This window comes from Galeopterus variegatus, unplaced genomic scaffold (genome assembly GCF_000696425.1).
Source record: "Galeopterus variegatus unplaced genomic scaffold, G_variegatus-3.0.2 Scaffold6110, whole genome shotgun sequence".
Lineage (NCBI taxonomy): Eukaryota > Metazoa > Chordata > Mammalia > Dermoptera > Cynocephalidae > Galeopterus > Galeopterus variegatus.
The window spans coordinates 2,189-15,572 of NW_007732221.1; the positions used below are offsets into that span (position 1 = coordinate 2,189).

At 40.8% G+C, this 13,384-nt stretch overlaps 1 protein-coding gene across 1 annotated transcript in view; it reads left to right on the top strand.

The window, feature by feature from the left end:
- The first annotated feature begins 3,456 nt into the window (after positions 1–3,456).
- Positions 3,457–13,384, top strand: part of SMARCA5 (SWI/SNF related, matrix associated, actin dependent regulator of chromatin, subfamily a, member 5) — a 49,373-nt gene continuing 39,445 nt past the window's right edge. The window contains exons 1-2 of the mRNA XM_008590452.1: positions 3,457–4,071; positions 7,573–7,647. Coding sequence (XP_008588674.1) covers positions 3,904–4,071; positions 7,573–7,647 — 243 coding nt within the window. The 5' untranslated portion in view covers positions 3,457–3,903. The remainder of the gene's footprint in view (positions 4,072–7,572; positions 7,648–13,384) is intronic.

The window sequence follows — 13,384 nt, forward strand, 5'->3', positions numbered from 1 at the left end:
AACAAGCCCGCTGGCGCCAACACCCAAGCCCACCCGCGCCAAACCTCAGCCAGTCACAGGTCAAGGTTCACCTCCTGCCCAGCCCCGTCCAATCAGCTACCGCCCCGTCCACTCTCTCTCCCGCCCCGGAGCACAGCACCCTATAAATGTAGGCGCAGTCCTTGAATAAAGTGGAACTTCTCTGGCGAACTGGTAGCCCGGGTCTCGCATGATTCCTTCGTCTGTGTGTCCCTTCAGGGAACATGGCTAAAGCTCTAATTCCATCTGGAGTTTTCTTGCCACCATTCTCTTTACCCCCCTCCTTATTAAAAAACTATCAGGTTCTTTCTTTCAACTAACCCCTGACCCTTAAGTTTATGATTCTTCAGGATAAGACTATCTAACACTTGAACCAAAATCTTACTGTATGTCAGGCACTGTATCAAGCACTTTACATGCACTATCTCATTTAATTCCTAGGACATTATTATAAAACTATTATCTCATATAAAGATGGGATAATATAAGAAAAAGATGAGAAAACTGATTTCAAAGAGGTTAGATAACTTGCCTTTACTCACACAGCTACTAAGATCTCGAGCCTGCATTGGAATCTGGGCTTGCCTGACTCCTGCCTACTCTCTTACCACTACACTAATTCTGTATCAGGCTATCAATTCCAGAACTAGCTGTTAGTTTTAGCCTTCAGACTTTGAAGAAAAACAGGCTTTTATGATTTTGCCGCCATGTATGTACTGCAATCTGCCCCCCACAGTCATTCCAGGCATCCTGCCTTTTCTGCAGCTCCTCTTGCCTTTCCCTCTCTGGTTCTAGACTGTACCCAAAATCTTTTTCTCTGTCCCTTATGTTAGGTTAGTGAATTCAAACATTCTGTCTCCTCTTTCCAGCTTCTTCTAAGTACCTTTCCTCTAAAATTTTCCCCAAGATTCTAATACAGATTTCACATGCTCATAAAAGAAACTCACATATAAGTGAACATGTTAAAAAACAATTACCATTTTGGAGGCAAAATTAATTAATTTATGTGTATTGTTTTCCGTGCTATTTACTGCTTTTTTAAAAAAATAGTTATCAGACTTAAAAGCCTTCCATTTTAGGGTTTCCAAACTAGGACCCAAGATTTCTATCTAAAACTGTAGAGAGTGAAGAAATATTCTGAATACTGAATAAATGTTATATTCTTTCTACTCAACAATGTAAAGGTTAAATAAATATTTATTCAATAAGTATTTATTGAATGTTTATATGTCAGGTATCATGTTAGACATTACTTTCTTACCCTTCCACACAATCTTTTTTTGGTGAATGAACATTTTTTAAAATTAGAAATAAGCTTTCTCAAAATGGAGAGATTTTAGTCAAAGGGTACAAAGTTTCAGTTATGTTGTATGAATAAGTTCTGAAGATCTTTTTAGAAAATTAGTCATGAAAAAAGAATTATAAAATACACACCAGCCATATCACTTTTAATACTCTTATGAATATGCTTCCAAACTTTTATCTACATTTCTGAACTGTTAAAAACTTCTTTCAGTTAACGCTTTATAATGAACATTTTTCTACATTAATGGTTGTTCAAGTTTAATAGTACATTTTTTGGGTGTATAATAAGTTTTAAATAAGTTTTAAAGTCTCACTTTAAATGTTGGACCCTTAGCCTATTGTTAGCTTTATGCAGTCACATATGAAGACCACGATGAACATCATTGTATTTATCTTTGCATATATCCATAGGCATTTCCTTACTGTTTTAGACACAGCATTTCTAATGGTCTAAGGGACATTTTTTCAGATCTCAGTTAAAGAATTTTCATTCAATTAGTTAAAAAGTTTGCAGGATATATATTCAAAGCAGATCTTTTGTTTGAGATTCAACAAAACCAACCAGTTAACTCAAAGTTCAACTCTTGAAAAGTGCTTCCTTTATTCAGTAAACATTGATAGAATACTGGACATGGGAAATTTAAAAAAAGATGAATAAGATCCTGTTGGGGCAGATAACAATCTACTGCAGTATGCAGATTTGTTATAAAGTAGAATACAATGTGCTCAAATTTTGTAGGAGGTGGATGCACAAAGCCCTTAGGCTGCATTGAAGACAGCCTAACGCAGTCAACAAAATTAATGCTGATTACTTGTTAACACTTCTCAATGGAAAAGAATTGTATTAGTCTGTTTTGTGTTGCTAAAACAGAATTACCTGAAACTAGGTAATTTATAAAGAAAAGAGGTTTATTTGGCTTAGATTCTGGGACAGCTGCATCTGGCACGGGCCTCAGGCTGCTTCTACTCATGGTGGAGTGGCAGGCAGCCAGCAGGTACAAGCAGATCACATGGCTCACATGGCCAGAGAAAACAAGAGAGAGAAGGTCCCAGGATCTTTTTAAGCGATGAGCTTTTGCAGGACCTAATAGAGCAAGAACTCACTCATTACTCCCCCCTCCCAGAGAGAGCATTAATCCACTCAGGAGGGATCTGCCCCCATGACTCAGTTTCCAACACTGCCACATTGGGGATCAAATTTGCACATGAGTTTTGGAGGGGACAACACATCCAAACTCCATCAAGAACGTACATTTTTATTTTGTTTGATGCTCCAGGAGGAAAAAATACACCTCACCGCCTGTCTTCTTATCTATTGATTATTCATATTTCTCACTTAATTGCTTTTAGCATATAAATTCAAGAGAAATATCATCTCTGTAGCTATGGGAAATAGAGGGTATCTAGAAATGACTGACATAGCTAACATACAAAAACTAAAAAAAAAAAAATCACACTAATGGACTTTTTTTCTAGTATAACAAGACAGTGGGACATCACTTGGGGTAACCATAACGTCATCAAGCCCTTGGAGTCACGCCTCTAGGCGGACCCGGCAAAAGTATTAAGGGCAGCATAGGCCTCCAAGTTTAAGTAGGCAGCTCAAGACCTAGACACGGTTTCAGGAAGCGCCTCCGACCGCGGCTAAGCCCATAAAAAGCGGCCAGGACAGTGAGTCGTTAAAAACGTGTGTGCGACTTCGCTCTCACACTAATGGACTTTTTTTCTAGTATAACAAGACAGTGGGACATCACTTGGGGTAACCATAACGTCATCAAGCCCCTGGAGTCACGCCTGTAGGCGGACCCGGCAAAGGTATTAAGGGCAGCATAGGCCTCCAAGTTTAAGTAGGCAGCTCAAGACCTAGACACGGTTTCAGGAAGCGCCTCCGACCGCAGCTAAGCCCATAAAAAGCGGCCAGGACAGTGAGTCGTTAAAAACGTGTGTGCGACTTCGCTCACGTGGTGCCAAGGAGTCGACGCACAAACCTACGTCTCCGAGCTCTCCTTAGAAGCCCCGCCCACTCGCCGCTCTAGCGCTCGCTAGCGATCCGAAGGAGGAGTGGCTAAGGGCGAGAAGGGGAGAATGCGCATGCGAACTGGGGACCCAGCCAGTGAACCAACTCTCAATCTCGCGAGAATTGAAGGTCGGTGGCGTAGGTAATTGTCCTGGATGCTGGCGAGCTAGATGATATCTGGCTGAGGAAGAAGAGGAGGAGGCGTAGCAAGTTCCGCGCTGCCGTCTCTCTTTCGCTTTCTTTTCCCCTTCCCCCAACCCGCCGCCCTCTTCTAAATCAGCCCGCCTTCCCTGACCTCAGTGACCCGGCTGGCCCCGCCCACCTTCGTTGACACGATTCCCGCCGTGAGGTAAGCGCCGGTAGAACCCGGGCCCGCGGAAGAGGACGACTACGGGCGGGTGGCTGCTGGGCCCGCCTCAGGCCCGTTGCGGAGCCACGGCACGGGGGAGCATTCGGGTGGGTCTTTCGCTCCTCCATCAGCTCATTGCAACGTAGCCACCCAGGCCTAGGCCTCCTGCTGCATCCCTGCCGGCCCGGCCTCTGGGTGACGCAGACGGGACATCATGTCGTCCGCGGCCGAGCCTCCGCCACCCCCGCCTCCCGAGAGCGCGCCTTCCAAGCCCGCAGCCTCGGCCGCCAGCGGCGGGAGCAACAAAGGCGGCCCCGAGGGCGTCGCGGCTCAGGCGGCTCCCTCTGCGGCCAGCGCCGGTCCCGCGGACGCCGAGATGGAGGTGAGGGCGGCTTGTGGCGTGGGGAGAGGGCGCAGCGGGAAGGAGGAGATGGTTCCCTCGCCTTGATTTTAGTGACGAGACGCAGAGCCGTACTTAACCCCTCTGCACCAAACTCGGCTTCAGGCCCTTTGGGTCTGAAATGATGCTCCACCCCTGCGCCCTTGTGGTTAACCCACCCAAGCCGACCCAAATGAGTGTCTGGCACTTCACATTTAAATTGCCTTTTTAGCGAATCTTTCCAACGCTTTTATTAAACAGATAGTTTTGGTTACTGCGGCCGAGAGGTACTTATGTATCTCCCCGCCCCCGGCTCCCATAAGCCCCTCTCCTATTTCTGAATCTAGGTTTTAGTTTCCACCAAACTTTGGGGAAGGATGAGGGGGATGCCCCTTAGGAGTGGGATAGACGGGCAGGGTGGGGGAGATACTTAAAAACAGTGCATCCAAGAGCTTGGGCGCTCTTTTCTTCATCTTGGTCCTTGCGGGGGCGGTATCTGTTCTGGGCAGAAACAATGGCGAGAGCTGGATTGCCGAGTGCGCAGCGGGGATAAGCGGGGCTCAGCTGTTTCTGTGAAGGGAAAGGAGGAGGCCCTTCCCAGGCACTGTTCCACAGGGAGGAAAGCGACCAAGGCAGCAGCAGCTGTCTTGGATCTCCTTCTAATTTGGGGGGGGGGGAGTGGGTGGGTAGATGAATGAATTAGATAATCAGGGGCGATCGGTTGGCTTTCTGTCCTGCGCATTTCTTCTTGCTAGGTCTTGGCTTTTTTTAAAAAAAGTACTGGTACCGCTCGCTGCCGAGCCTTCTGGGCTTTGGGTTGGTCAGGGAATGTGACCGTACTGAGGGGGTGGAAAGATGGGGGAGCTGCCAGACGGGTCTCTTGGGTATGCTCCCAGGCTTTGTGATGTCTGGGAACAGTGATTGCTCCTTCCAGTTTTTATTCTTGGCCTTCGACCTGTTGTGAGATATTTTATAGTCGCAGCCTGAAGATTTCTGAGATTTTTCCAGTCTTAGACGGAATGAAAGTAATACTGCTCTAAAGATTAGCCTTGATGGAGAATTACCATTGAGGCATCTGGCGCAGTAGTTTTATTTGGTCAGCTAGGGTGAAGTAGCATTATGTTACTAACCTTTGAAAGAATTTTTATTTCTGAGAGTAGATTTTACTGGACTAGGAACTCTGATAGTCTCTAGTTTTAAGTGATTGAGAATTGTTTCAAATTAAAATGTATTCAATGTTGCCTTTTTCCTCTTTAAGATTTCAAATGGTTTTTGGATTACCAAGGCTGTTGAACTTGCATTCCTGCTCCATGGCTATAGGGGGGTTTGGAAACCTGTGACACTGAAATTTTGTGTAAATGCGCATTTCTATACAAAGAGATGTTCCTCGCTTTTTTCATTTTCTCAAAAGGATCTGCTGTGCAAACTTTGGAATGATAATAAATGTCTCACTGTAGGTCTCATTTAAACATCAGAAAGCAGAGTAATTTAAAGTCTAAAATCAAATATTTTGGATCTGAATTGCTATTTTTAAATTAAAATTGAATTCAAGTTAAATAAAAATATCGTTGTGATAATAACTACTAGATGAATATCAGTGGTATTATTTTCATTTGCCAGATGAGAAAATTGAATCTTCTGGTAAATAGAGCTTGTAATAGAACTCAGGTCTGGCTCCAAAAGTTAGCTTTTTCCCACACATCTTGCCGGGTCATGTTCTTACAAAAGAGTTGTTTGGCAATTTTGTTTATTGAAGACTGACTTAGTGAGTTATTTTTACCTTCTCAATATAGGAATATTAGTAATTTTATCTCTCAGTTCATATTATCACTCGTTTTGGTTTTTTTCTCTTCATATTATAGTGTGTGTTTTTGTCTTTTAAAATAAAGGTACCCTCAGTCTGTTTTCTTTCTTTCTTTCTTTTTGTTTTTTTTTGATGAATTCAGAGTCACTGAGATTAATAAAAACCAGGTTTGAGCACACATGCACAATATATATCTCATCCTTAATTTGGAAAAAACGATTTTAAATGCCCTTTTCTTGTTTGAAAGTAGAATTTAAGGTGGGTTTTTCCAAAATCAGAAAATAAATCCTACATTCATGAATTTTTTCTGACAAAGCTGATTTTCTCAGAAATATTAGCTAGCCTTCCTATGTATTCAGTTAATTTTTTTCTTTTTGCTTGGTATGGATAGATCAAGAGAGCAATCTCATTTTTTTGTTACTGTTATATTTTTGGCAATGTGGATCTTGTCTTCCTTCATCCTTATCTCTCACTATTGACTAAACTGATAGACAGGGACACTACATGCTAATAATTATGTCACCTCAAGAGGCCTGGAGTCCAATTCTTTTTTAACTGTGGAAGAAACAATGACTACTGTTAGAAAGCCTATTTTATTTTGACCTCTCATGGTATTTCAGCAGGAGTTTTGTGAACTGAAATAGGTAGATGGCTTTGTCATGTTTAAATGTAGAGACCAGAGATTCATGATGAGCATAAGGCTACACAGGTGCCTTAAAAAGTCTTAGCAATGAAGTTAGAGTTGAATTTAGGTCATTTGACCCCTTATTCTAGTACTGTACCAGCTCCCTCCCCCTCAACTTTTTAATCACAAGTAACTCTATTATAGTATGTACTGCCAAGCATTACTGAGTGTTATACTTTTACAAACTATTCTTTTTTTTTTTTTTAAAGATGACTGGTAAGGGGATCCTAACCCTTGACTTGGTGTTGTCAGCACCATGCTCACCCATTGAGCTAACCAACCATCCCTATATGGGATCTGAACCCTGGGCCTTGGTGTTATCAGCACCACACTCTCCCAAGTGAGCCACAGGCCAGCCCCAAACTATTCTTATGTTAGTGTTTTAAATGGATGAGTGGAACTCTGCAGTGTAGAGGTTGTTGATTTTGGTTGTTTGTGGCATTTGAATGACAGAATGAATACATTTACAAGAATAGCATTTTTATTACCAATTTAGGAAGCAGGCTGTAGTTAAGAGTATTAAATATAGTCTGCGTGATAAAGTTTTTGTAACATTCCAGAAAGTGGAAATCAGAGTGGCTAATGCTGCTTTCCGTGTGTACATTTGTGTGGTAGCACAATAGATACTGCAATTTTATAAAAAAAAGGGAATTTTTTCGACATTTCATGCCATTTCATATGGTTTTATGATTTTTATCAGAAAAAAGAGAAACAGATTTGCCCATATGACTTGTATTGAAAGTAATTTTGTTTTAGGATGATGTAGATAATCTTGTGTTTTAATCTTAGCAATAGCCATAGCATTTACATATGTGGGTTAAGTAGGGCGTTATCCCCATAATATTTAGTTTTATCTTATCAGGTTTCCTATCAGGTTAGATGACAGCCATTTAAGTATCTAGGAAGTTTGGGGCAGGGCTATATTAATTAGAATGTGTTTGGGGTAGAAATTGGTCTATAATGGTGTGTTGACTATTCTTGAAGAACAATTTCATGATTTTTTTCTTCCTACCAGGAAGTATTTGATGACGCATCACCTGGAAAGCAAAAGGAAATTCAAGAACCAGATCCTACCTATGAGGAAAAAATGGTATGTTCTAGGCGTATGAATAGAGTCTATAATGAAAACGTTTTATTAGGTGATTAAGTGAACTAAACATATATGTTTAACTTTTATAATTAGGGCACAGATTCCAACTGAAATATGTGTAACATGGGATAAATTTACATAATATGATGTAGTTATCTAATTATATTAACGGTACCTTTAAGATTTGAGCATCACAAATAAGGTGAAGACCTGAGAAGTAGTTATTCATTATATATTTACTCTGCATCTGTCTAGAATTGTACTCTGTTGGTTACAAAGAATAAGCTCCTTGCCCACAGCATTCTTATATTATGGTTGGGATCTCTAAAAAAGAGAACATGAGATACTTGACTCCTTAAAGATCTAGCTCACATCCTATATCTTCTAAGAAACTTTTTTTAACCGTGACTTGACTTAACCAGTACCTACGAAGAACTTGAGATTTAAATTCATTGTTAATAATAATAATAATGGCTAATAGTGAGTGCTTACTGTGTATCAGGCCCTGTTCTGAGTGCTTTATATGGATTAAACTCATTTAATTGCATTGAAATCTTAAAAAGTTAAAATAACAATGTTTAATTAAATAATAACACCACTACACATTATGCTCCTTAAGGGTAAGAACAGTGTCTTAATCTTACTGTCTTCAGCACCCAGAACAATATCTGGCATATAGTAGACTTTAATATTTTTTGAAGTGTACTTTTTCTTTGTTCTTTGACTTTTCTTTTCAAAATCAGTAAATATGTTTGAATCTCTTAAATAGCTTCAAAATCCTAAAATTATGTTACATATTTTATGTAGACACATATGTATATGTAAACATACAATGTGCATAATACATATGACAGCACATGTAAATGATAAATTATGCATTTTTAGATGTGATTTATTTTATTTTTCAATTTTTTTTTCAATTTTTTTTTAATCAAAACTGATTATACATATTTTGGGGGTTCAACATTGAGATATGTTGATCAAATCATTATTACTAGCATATGTATTGTTACAAATCGTAATTATTCTTTATGCCCCTTGTCCAATCTCTCCCTCCTCTAATTACCCTAGATAAAGGAATAATGGTTACTCTGTTGATTTGTTGCCTAGATGATCTGTCCAATGCTGGAAGGTGTGATCAGGTCCCTCAATATTATCATAGAGCATATCCTTCTTCTGTCACTCTGAAATGGGCTTTGTGGAGAGAGATATCCTCTTCTTTATGTCAGCTGGTGACTCTCCTGTCAATGCACTACAGTGGTGGGCAGACCATCTGCATGGTGGTTGTGGCGTCTAGCCACTTTCACAGCAGCCGTGGTTATTGTGGTGGCTGTGGTGGACCACCCTCATGGAGGTGATGTTTTTGGCATGCTCCTTAGTGCTGGCGGTGTGCCTAGTTGTGGGGTGTGTCTGGTCTTCGGGTCCATGCCTCAGGTTCCCAGGTAGGCCCGGAGGTGCTGGCATGGTGTGCCTGGTTGTGGGAGGGGGGTCCATTCCCCAGCTCCAAGCCTCCATTTCCCATGCAGGCCCCAAGGCGCTAGTGGTGTGCCTGGGCTGGAACTAATTTGTTCTTTGCTTACTTCTAAAACAGGGGAACTTCCTGTGGGAACCAGGGCTTGAGCTGTGTGGTTTAGCTAAATAGCTGCTTTGCTGCTGTTTCCCTAGGGAAGGCTTTTTGTGCAGCTCAAATGGTTAATGGTTGACTTTATAGGTACTTCCAGCTCTCCAGAGACCCGGTGGATCTGAGTTGTGTAGAAACTCTGATCTGGGCCTGAGTCTTTTCATCAAACTGCACCCCATGCAATTCTGCATTCCTGACCAGTCTCCTCTGAGTGGTCCTTTGCTGATTAGGTGGTGGGTCAGCTGTCCTTACTGTGTCCTGATGTTCTCCTGGTGGGCCTATCTCCCCCACCGCCTGTGCTCCAAACACTTCCTATGGGACAGGCCCTGCGCAGGTCCCTTGCGATGACTCACCAGCCTCTGAATGGCTCTCCTTTTTCAGCTGTTCTGGCTCCTCCCTCCTGTGTGGGTCCATGGGAACCCTATTAGTGGTCTTGTTGTCCTGGGGCCCACCAAGACCCTCTTCTCTCCTGCCGCCTCCAAGCAACTCCATCTGAAGAGCACAGCTGCAGCTTCTGCTGGCTCCTGCTCCATGAGCTCATCAGCTCCAGCCTTAAAGCGACCACGGCCTGAAGCCCTCAGAGCAGTTTTTCATTCTCATCGTGGTTTCTCCCACCTTCACGAACTCCGTAGGTCTCTCCTCCTCTTGCCCTGAGCTCCAGCAGCCCCAGCTTGGCTGATGTTACATTTTTAGAGTTGCAAATTGGTTGATTTGTAGGAGAGTGACGGTTGGGGACTGTCTATTCCACCATCTTGACCAGAACTTGTAGATGTGATATTTCTGTTGCATATTTTATTATGTGTCTTTGTAACTGTCTTGTATCCTTTTTTGCTGTCAAACTTATTTAAAGAAGAAATGTATTTACAGCTCTACTTTTGAAGTAAATACTGCTCTAATCCTTTAAAAGTTCGATTTTTTTTCTCCCCCCAAAAGATGACTGGTAAGAGGATCTTAACCCTTGACTTGGTGTTGTCAGTACCACGCTCTCCCAAGTGAGCTAACTGGCCATCCCTATGTAGGGATCCGAACCTGTGGCCTTGGTGTTATCAGCACCATACTCTGCCAAGTGAGCCACGGGCTGGCCCTAAAAGATTTTGACACTTAACACTACACTAGTGAATCTAATTGCTAATTCTGTGGCTTAAATTTAGTTTCATGGTCTTGGAGCTAACTTGTGTTTGACATTGTTGACCATCCCTCCAAAATCTTTACTTGCCTTTAGACACTTTTTTTCTCTTGATGATATCATTTACTTGATTATTCCTTTGTTCTTTGTTAAATTCTGAACACTTCTTCCTGGACAATTTGATTCTGATCATTGGTTTTCACTTGCCTTATTTAAACAGAGTACTTCGAAATATTTATCTGTAGCCCATATGCCTCTGGTCAGAATTTCATTTGCTTGGGGCCGGCCCGTGGCTCACTTGGGAGAGTGCGGTGCTGATAACACCAAGGCCGCGGGTTCGGAACCCATATAGGGATGGCCAGTTGGCTCACTGGGTGAGCGTGGTGCTGACAACACGAAGTCAAGGGTTAAGATCCCCTAACCGGTCATCTTTTTAAAAAAAAAAAAGAATTTCATTTGCTTGTTGGGCATTTATTTTTAAACCCCATTTGCACCTCTTTCTTGGGAATATCCCAAACTGAATTCATAATCTTTATTTCACACACTCACTTGGTATTATCTCAATGAATGAAAGTTCCTATTAATATGTACCCAAGATGTCCATGACAGGACCTCATATTTTTAATAGTTTTACAAGTTTACCCTTATAAATACTTCAGTTATCCTTCCCCCATCACCCTACTTCAGTATTCCTCTGTTATTGCTTGGATTATTTTGTGGGCTTCTTTATTTGCTTCCTTTCTTACGATCTGGCCTCTTTCAAATTTCATCACATTTTTGCAGAGTAACAAATCTGACTATATAATGGCGGTATCAGTGGTTCTTTGCAATGCTTTTCATCTTCATAGTAGTCTTGATAGGAGCTCTTCTCATTTTCCCCAAGTTTTTCAGTCTCCCAGCTTCATTTCCTTTTTTGACATCATGATCTTACTTGAACAGTTTTTTCTAAGTAGACTTCCTTGTCATCTGCTATTTTCTTTTTTTTTCTTTTTTTGTGACCAGTAAGGGGATCATAAGCCTTGGCTTGGTGTTGTCCGCACTGCGCTCAGCCAGTGAGCACACCGGCCATCCCTATGTAGGATCCGAACCCGTGACCTCTGTGCTCCCAGCGCCGCAGCGCTTCCTTGTGCTTCCAGCGCTGCACTCTCTGGAGTGAGCCACAGGGTCGGCCCATCATCTGCTATTTTCTAATCATAGGTAAATCTTGCTATCCACTTTTCATTCTTGAACCCAGGATGCTGAGAACTACTTCAGAAAACTAAATAATAGTGCTGGTTGGTGCCAGAATAAATTTAGGGTTTTTACTCTCTTGAGCTTGCAGAATTTATTGTTCAATTATCACTTTTAGTCAATCTAAAACTTGACCTCTCCGATCAGTCTTTCTACTCCATTTCTGCCACACCTTCATTTTCAGTCTTCCTTCACAAAGAATTACAGGCCTGTCTTCAGCTTATTTTCTCACTAATTCCAAACACATGAGGGCACTTCAAAAAGTTTATAGAAAAATAGAATCAAGATAATACGAATCCTTCCATGAACTTTTAAAAAATCTCAATATGTGTAGCCTCTACTCTTTGATGTTATTTCTTCCTGTTTCAGAGAAATAGGCTAGTCCATGGCTCTTAACTTTAATCTCCATTTGGTTTTATGATTGATTTCTTTGAGGTTTCTGATCTCACAGTATTGTTTTGCTTTTTAGGATCTGTTAGTTTTTCTCCTTTTACCACTTTTCTTTAGCCTTTTGACTTTAAGTCATTTTCATTTTAACCTCATTCCCTCAAACAACAAGATATTTGCCAGTTTGTCCCCCTAAAAATAGTAATAATAAAAACAACGATGTTGATTTGAAATTTTGAATACTGTGGAATAGCTTTTACCTGGAATGTCGAGTGTCTGACCTCCCTGGCTTTAATCTTGATTCCAAGCATAATTACAATAATTGAGCAGTGTTTTTCAGACATAACATCTTTCAGTTGCATGTTCGTGGCTTTTTTATTATGTATAAATTTTTAAATGTAATTGTGCAAGATATGTACACACATATGTATCTCAGTTCAGTACTTTAAAATAGTTTGTAATCTTGGAAAACATAAACAGTTGAGGCATATCATCTGTAGGGCATTACCAGAGAGAAGCATGATGACAGCCCGTTTTTATTGTGCAGATTGGGCTGCTTCTGTGGTTGTCATTTGTGACCCAATGAAACACTGTCACCATGTGCCTTCCTCAAAGCAAATTGAGCTTCAGTTTTTACAGTGGAGTTAATTTTTTAAATGGTTGTTTTCCTTTAAAAAGTATATAGCTTTTAAAACATGGTGTTTGGATACCACTGGTGCTGGTTTTGCTAGGTAGAGTGTCTTTTTGTAATTCATTCTAAAACTGACATTTTAAACATTTATAGGCAGAAATGTTGAGTAATTGGTTTCTTTGTTTTTTGAGTTTTTTTGTCTTGTTTCTCCTTGTTTTAACCAAACTATCATTGTGTCTCTGAAAAGTCTGTTGCCAAAAGGCTTTAGATTTCATTATTTACTTTTATGAAAACTTACTTTCAAGGTTCCTAATTTTTTGTTGTTGTTGTTCACATAAACTCTTCCTTTCTCTTGGTGTGATAATAGGAAACATTCAAGAGCCAGATGGCAGATATAAAAGGAAGGAATAGTACTAAGAATTGCATTGGGTTAATGAATATTTCATGAACTTAATAAATGTTTTTCAAGCTTAATACCTTTTTAAAACTTGGCACAGCCTAACTCGTGAATGAGCAATGCATTTTTCCCTATTTCTGAATAAATTCATTTGTATTGCACAATGTCTTTAAGTGTTTTAAAAAAGCTTTTTTGGTCACCTGCATTGAAGTATAGTTTTCATAAAAAAAATTTGCAATATAATGAGTTTTGGCAAGTATATGCAGTCATTTAAACACCACCACAGTCATGTTGTTTCATCGTCTCCAAAACTTTGCTTCTGCCTCTTTGCAGTCATTTCTTGCC